The 7,765-nt window shown below is 34.0% G+C and overlaps 1 protein-coding gene across 1 annotated transcript; it reads left to right on the forward strand.

Moving 5' to 3' along the window:
• Positions 1–6,911: 6,911 nt before the first annotated feature.
• On the forward strand, positions 6,912–7,337 carry LOC133327591 (uncharacterized). The gene is made up of 2 exons (XM_061536106.1): positions 6,912–7,110; positions 7,174–7,337. Exons 1-2 carry the CDS (start codon positions 6,912–6,914, stop codon positions 7,335–7,337), a joined length of 363 nt encoding a protein of 120 aa, XP_061392090.1.
• Positions 7,338–7,765: the final 428 nt, after the last annotated feature.

A 7,765-nucleotide genomic window follows, 5' to 3' on the forward strand; every position in this document is an offset into this window, starting at 1 on the left:
TATGTCTAAGTATGTCTACAAACGCTGTCATCACCAAGAACTTCTGCTACTACTACCACTACTACAAAAGTGCTACACGTGACAATATACTTATTTGCACGCTCATTCATCCACAAGGCACACAAACACACACGTACACACATGCCTCTCACTTACATATTCATAGATAAACATAAGCGTATAAAAGGATTACATTTAATGAAATAAAATGAGCAAAGAATTAACACAATACACAAACTTGACAGTTGTTTTTTTTTTTGCTGTTGTTGTTGCTGCCTCTTCTGTATATTTTTGTTGTCATTTTTATTTTTCGCTTAACAGTGTTAGTTACAAAACACCAACATAGACACCATATAGGAAGTTGTTTCTGTGTGTGTGTGTGTGTAACTTGATGTAAGTGTATGATGGTTATAATGATGCCAGAATGTCTATACGAGTGTATGTGTGTGAGTTTATGTGCTTTCACATATACATGTATACCCTTTGTTGTCATACACGTAACAAATTGTTTCCCATTTTCTTTCCTTCTTGTGTATTGAAAATTATGATGAAATTTGAAATAATTTACGATCTAAGCATATCTCCATAAACTCTTCTTTGTCGTCTTCATTATAATTAGATGGGTGTTGTGTAGAGAATGAAACCAGACTCCGCACTTAGACAAGTGATGGGCTTACTTACACATGTAAACAGTTATTATTGTTTATATTACTCTAAAATGCGGCAACACACTTCGACAAATGTGTACAATTCAACTGGTTATGTGCCAGACCCTAGGTATGATTGCCAGCCACAGTTGGTGGTTAATAATACAAATTAATTGTAATAACAAAGTCTTTGGAAATAAACGTTGAAGGCGTGAGTGGTATACGGAAATTTTTGTATTATTTAAGTGTTCCGCAAAGACCATTTGTAAAAGGTTATCATAACTAGATGCTTATGAAATTATATAGAGCTGCAGATGAAGCAGTTGAAGTTAGCATATTACTCAATTCAACCCAAGAACTGCACAGGTTGGCAATCTTTCGAACCATATAAGACAATAATCTGGAAAACACCAGTAAGGAAAGTAGAAAAGTCGATGGCGTACCATTTCCAACTTTTGTGAATCTGAACCGATTTTAAATAAACTTGACACGCACTATACGGTAAGCTGCATAATGAAACTCATTGGGTGTGAACTCTTGCTACTAAAAACTATTATTCGGTATTTTGGGGATTTCCGTTTTTATACCCTCAACCTTATGAGTAATGAGGGTATATACACTTTGATGGGGTGAAATATTGGTTTTATACCCCAAATGCGTTTCAGATAATTTGGAGTCGATTTACGAATATTCGTCCGTCCGTTGTCTGGCCGGCTGGTGCGCACGATAACTCTCGAAGAGAATAATCGATTTCATCCAAAATTTGACCATCTTATTATTTATTCCAAACTTAGTTCAAGTTCGAAGTTGGGGAATATCGATCCACTGGTATTTCCCACACAAAATGGTCAAAATTGTGCTAAAAATTTATTGTATAATGTCATGCGAACGAAGATGGGGCCAATTGGTCTACACCTGCTGGTACCTCCCCACAAAAGGTCAAAATTTTTAATATTTATATATCCAATAGCAGGAGAATGAAATGTCATGAAAGCCTAGATCAAGTCCGAAGTTGGGTCCCGTCAGCCCTCTCCTCTGGTACCTCCTCCAAAAAGGGCCAATATTATAAAATCTTGTAAATTGTATTTGAATAACCGAATTGATCAACATTAAATCTGAAACATCTTTGATAAAAACATCTATCTTATATAAAACGAATAATAAAACCTGTGTGTAACCCCAAAGACCTTCCCACCAAACCATAGGGGGGGTATATATCCGTCGGCAAATCCGACTCACATTTTTTAATTGTTTTTTTTTTTCATCAAATCGTCTATATTTCAAATATAATTAAGGTATGCCATAGTTTTATCTATGACGATTTTAACCTATTTATACCCTACACAACTATGTTGTCAGGGTATTACAGCTTTGTGCAGCCCCAACAGTTTGTAACGACACGAAATATTGATCCTAGACCCACATTTTAGTTTAGTATTACCATTACCACACTTGAGGTTCCGCCTATAATTTTCGATGATGATTAGGTTATTTTTATGTTGTTTTCAAATCGCTTTATCGGAATTATCAGCCGACCATCATAAATTTTCAATGGGGAAAGCGATCTGACCACCTTATTCCAACAATGATTAAAAACACCCATTCTCGGAATATAGATCCAATAAGCGGACCTGTATAGTCGGTCCCGTCTGACTATACTGGTCCGCTTATTGGCTTTATATTAAATACTGCTAAGAAATGAAATATTACATAACAGCACTATTGTTTAAAGATTCAAAAACCGTGGACGCTGAGCTATATCTTAATCTAACCCGATTTGATTGTATAATGCTGCCGAAACCTCCAAATCACAAAAAATACAGAATATGGGGGCCGATCCGAAACATGAGTCAATATTAATAATTTTTGTAAAAATATGTAATACTCAATTGAACGTATCCAAAAAAAAAAAAAAACACATAACTTCAAAATTTATGAGGTTTCGTAATATTATACAAAAAATAATATACAGCTAGTAAGGAAAGTAGCAAAGTCGGACCGGGCCGACTATATGATATTCTACATATGTATCTTTACAAATGCATGTCAATGTTCCCTCGTAGGAACATACTCTATGCTAAATTTAATTTTATTAAGGCAGATTTAGAGTCGTTAGCGTACTATGGGACAAATTTATAGAAAACGCCGCACTGTTAAAAATTTAATCTCGATAAAACAGCCGTTCAAAATACATATGGATGCTATGGCTGTATCTGCACCAAATTCAACAAAACACAATAACGTCATTCAAGCCACAATTTGATACTTTGTGGTTGGAGTTTGGTGCACCATTTATGTAAAATTTGACAAAAATATGTATATGTGGGAGCTATATCGAAATCTGAACCGATTTTCCATACATCATTCTAGACTCTACTCATTCAGTACACTATGCCAAATTTCGTGAAAATCGAATATAGGGACTTTGGTGCACTATTTACATAAAATCGGATGTTATATTCAAATAGGTGTTATATTCAAATGAGAACAGATTTTAACAAAATTTAACACACATCATTCTAGACATAATTCAGTACGCTATGCCAAATTTCGAGAAAATCGAAGGATATATAGGGACTGTGGTGCACCATTTACACAACATCGGAAGAAAATATATATTGAAGCTTTATCTTTATCTGAACCGATTTTCACGAAACATACGCACATCACTTTAGTACGCTATGCCAAATTTCGTGCAAATCGGAAAATATATATAGGTACTTTGGTGCACCATTTACATTAAATCGCACGAAAAAATATATGAGAGCTATATCTAAATCTTAACCGATTTTCCCAATTGAAATAGGGTTCGTCCTTGGGCCTAATAAATGAGCTGTGGAAAATTTCATTCAATTGGAATACAAATTGCGACCTGTACTTTGTTTACAATTTAACATGGACAGACAGACGGACGGACATACATAAATCACTTAAAAAGTGATTCTATGCATATTCTCAAGAGGGACCATATGTCTATCTGATTTTCTTTTGCCTGTTACAAACATATACACAAAGCAACAATATCAATGTGGTGACCAATATATTTATATATGGACAATATTGCCAATGTTTTAATAATGCATTTTCAAAACATCGGCTGTTTTGTTTTCGTACTACATCAATGATTTTTGTTACATATATAGAGAAAAATGTCTTGACTCCGACTACGGTCGCTAAAGTTAGTTAAAGTTTTGTTTTCGCAAAAGGTAAAAATCCATATCCGTATGAACCAAATGAATGGATGTAGGGGAGACTGGGGCACCTTCGGCAATCGAGTTTTCGATATGAAGCTCTCACCGTACATCTCTAGTTTCGATACATAGGTATCGAATATCGAAATAAATAACTGTCACAAAGTTTGAAATTTCTAGCTAATAAACTTATTTAGATGCACGTGTTTTTGTATTTTTAAAGATGTTTTTGTAATATTTCCATTCCATTTCGTAAGTATTTCGTGTATAAATCTTTTCAAATTTTAAGACAATATTACTAAAAAATGGTTAATTACGATGTGTATTATTATATAAATATTTAAAAATATAATGTTTTTACAAGACTGATAGAAAAAAATTGAAAAAAAAAAACTATAAAAAGGGCATTCGGGGTAGATTCGGCATTTTAAAGTTGGGCACATTCGGCCATATACAGATAGTGCAATATTATTTCCTTAAAATGTTTTTGAGTTTGTCTTTAAAAATAATCTTTTTATATGGTTCGAAATTACATATATAAGTCTAAACGTGCTTGTATTAACAAAAATCAGAAAAAAAACCTATTTCTGATGGTGTGTGCGACCTTGAGATTTCAACGTACGCCGCTTGAAAATATAGCCCCAAAATTCAAACATTGTGTCGCGTATTAAAACCAAATAGAGCCTTTAGAGGAATTTCAACCAGACTGATAGCGATGATAATTACCAGGCTATGACTATAGTGCCGAATGTGCCCCATCAAATGCTGAAGCTACCCCGGATTGGGGTACATTCGACGAATTTGACTTTTTTACAAAACTGTCAAAATTTTTTACTAATACTAATTTTTTATCTTTTTGGTACTAGTTTTTATAATTAAGTGTCAGAGGACAATAATCAGCCATAAAGTTTTTATATATGTTGAATAAGTACTGAGATATAGAGCCCTAAACAAAAATTGACGAAGGTGCCCCAGTCTCCCCTACTTATTTCCAAAACTAATTCCAAACTTTTTGATTCGGGCTCTATAGATTCACTCAAATCCTAATTTAGTACGATTTAGTACACATTAATACAAATCCAATATATATCATATTTCCTAATTTCATTTCATTTCCATTTTGCCTTCGGTTCACTCTAACTTCAAATTGTACCAGAGTTGGTACCATTTAGTACCCATAAATATAAATTTCCAAAACTACATCTATACACCAATCTACACTTTAACAGTAACCATATTTAAAAATTTCACATTAGTACACATTTCCAATACTTGATACATACCCCAATCTACACTTTAACAGTAACCATATTTAAAAATTTCACATTAGTACAAATTTCCAATACTTGATACATACCCCAATCCTACACCTTAACAGTGACCTTAACTTCAAATTCCAGGATTCCAGCTCTATCGGTTCACCCAAAATCCAAATTGTACCAAATATAGTACCATTTAGTACTTTTCGTGCACATAAGTACATATTTCCAAAACAACCTACATATCGCTATCCTACACTCCAACTGTTATGTTAAATACAAATTTCGGGATTCCGCTTCAGCCGTTATTCTATATTCACATTGTACCAAATTTAGTACAGTTAGTACTTTACGTATACAAGACTACACACTTCCAAAACTATCTCCTTATATCGACCCTACTTCTCAACCTTAATTCGCATTCCAAATTTCAAGTTTTTAGTTCTAACCATTCACATGCTACGAAATTGTACCAAATTTAGTACATGTTAGTACTTTTCGGATACTTCGAATGGCCAAAAGCCCTTGATACATCTACGCTTTATCAATGACACTCAATCCAAATTTCTGAGCTCTAGCTCTACCGGTTTGCTGAATATCTGACACCTTTGGACTAAGAGTGACCCTTACTCAAAATTTCAAGATTCTAGCTTCAGCCGTTTCGTCTGGGCGTTGATGAATCGTTAAGGGGACCCCCCCCCATTCAGGGGGTCAAAAATGTTGTTGATATAATTCGAATCTACACTAATTAAAGAATGTCCCTACAAAATTTCAAATGAAAATCTGAAGAACTCTTGAAGATATAGCCGATTTATTGTGTCAGCATCAAGTGAAGGCTAAAGGGCTTATCAAACTTTAAACGCGTTTTTCTCTAAACATTTTTTTTCGAATGGCGGGCACGATAACTCAAAAACTAATAGTCCAATCGATTTCAAATTTTTACAAGTTTCTCTGGGAGTGTATAGCTTTCGTATGAACTAGGATAAGGCCAATCGGTGAAGATCTTCCTTATTTTTTAACTTGGTTTTTGGTAAAAAATCGGCGATTTTCCGAAAATATTTTTTCAAAGGTCCACCATTTTGTTAATTTTAGAGCGAAGTCAATAATCCTAGTTCATACGAGAGCCAGACATGTACTCTTTCTAACACCGTTGGAGTTTTCGGATTCCGATGTTCCAGTGAGGAGTTATCATGCCCGCCATCAAAAATAAGGACTTTTCTTTAATTACAAAAAACAACGACAAAACAATAACAAAAATTGTTTGTAAATTATTTTTCTTCTCTTTTAAATCTTCAAATATATATGTGCAAAGTTACAAACCTTAACAAGCATTGGTATTAATTTACCAGCCCATTGAAATTCTTGAAAAATTAAAATCGAGGATGGGTGGGGTTCCCTTAAATTTTAAAAGACACTGTAAATTGAGAGGATTTTAAAAGCTTTATACCATTTATTTAAATTTATTTGTTTATATTTCGTGTAGACGTTCCAGCTTGATTGCCTCAAAAGTGTGTCAAAATAATGAGGTAACCTTGAGGTAGGCAAGAATTAATTAAATAAATAAACTAAGATATTCTATAAACAAATAGAAAATATTTCCGCTACGATGTCTGCTAGGCGTTAACCTTCAGTTTTGCCAAACATATCATAACATCCAGTTGGCACATGTTATTCAATATTTGCACAATTGCTTTTTTCGTTTTAGAAAATATTCCACACTATTTTGAATATATTTAGTATATAAACTCTTCGAACCCGTCTAAATCATTAACATTGTTCTAAACAACATTTCCAAGGAAAGTACTACAATCAAAATGAAATTCATTTTCTCGATCTTCTTCATTTTGGCGATTATTGCCATCGGATCTTTGGAGGCTGCCAAGGTGTGTGTTATTCGTGTACAAACATGCAATAGCAAAGTCAATGTGTGTGGTCGTTATGGTCGCTCGAATCTATGTCAAAGATTCCAAAATACTTGTGCTCTGGAAACGGCTAATTGTTCCGATAACATTGGTAAGACTGCATTTTATATAAGGGTAAGATATGATGAATTTTAAAAATTATGTATATTTGTAGGCTATACCGCTGTAAATGCCACTTACTGCCAAGGTATTGCTTTGAACCAACGTAGACTGTGCAACGGTATGTCCACCGGTACCACCGGCGGAAAACTATTAGGATCTACCGGCATGAACAATAACAACAACATCCAACCCATTGTTATTAAGACAGGCAAATAAATTGAAAATGATAATGAACTTACCATATTATATATATATATATATATACTTAGGCATTAATATTATCTTCTATAACGGAACAAGAAATAATAAATATAAAATAAAACGTTTGTAAATATATAAATATATTGTGAGGGTGTTTGGGTGTGAGGGTATAATTCTCTTGGGGCATATTATCCCTTGGCGTATGTTATAAAGGTTTCGATATAAACCACATGATTGTTGAGCGTTAAAATCAGCATGAAGCATCTCATGTATATATCCAAAGTAGTGTAGGCTATCATACAATCAGTCGCGTTCGACTTTTGTCCTTTTCCATCTGTTTTTGTTTGTAACGGAGAGCATTATTCCTTATATGGAATTCGCATTTCACCAGCCGCATAGGCTGGACTCTGGCTTAATGGCAAAACCCAGGCTTGTCTTGGTCC

The sequence above is a fragment of the Musca vetustissima genome, unplaced genomic scaffold (genome assembly GCF_032173495.1).
Source record: "Musca vetustissima isolate MV318-11 ecotype Yass unplaced genomic scaffold, APGP_CSIRO_Mvet_v1 utg9114, whole genome shotgun sequence".
Classification (NCBI taxonomy): Eukaryota; Metazoa; Arthropoda; class Insecta; order Diptera; family Muscidae; genus Musca; species Musca vetustissima.

Bases quoted from the DNA above. Each gene is read 5' to 3' on its own strand.
- LOC133327591 (XM_061536106.1), top strand. From the start codon at position 6,912: ATGAAATTCATTTTCTCGATCTTCTTCATTTTGGCGATTATTGCCATC. The intron at 7,111-7,173 runs GTAAGACTGCAT...GTATATTTGTAG, and splicing joins TAATTGTTCCGATAACATTG to GCTATACCGCTGTAAATGCC.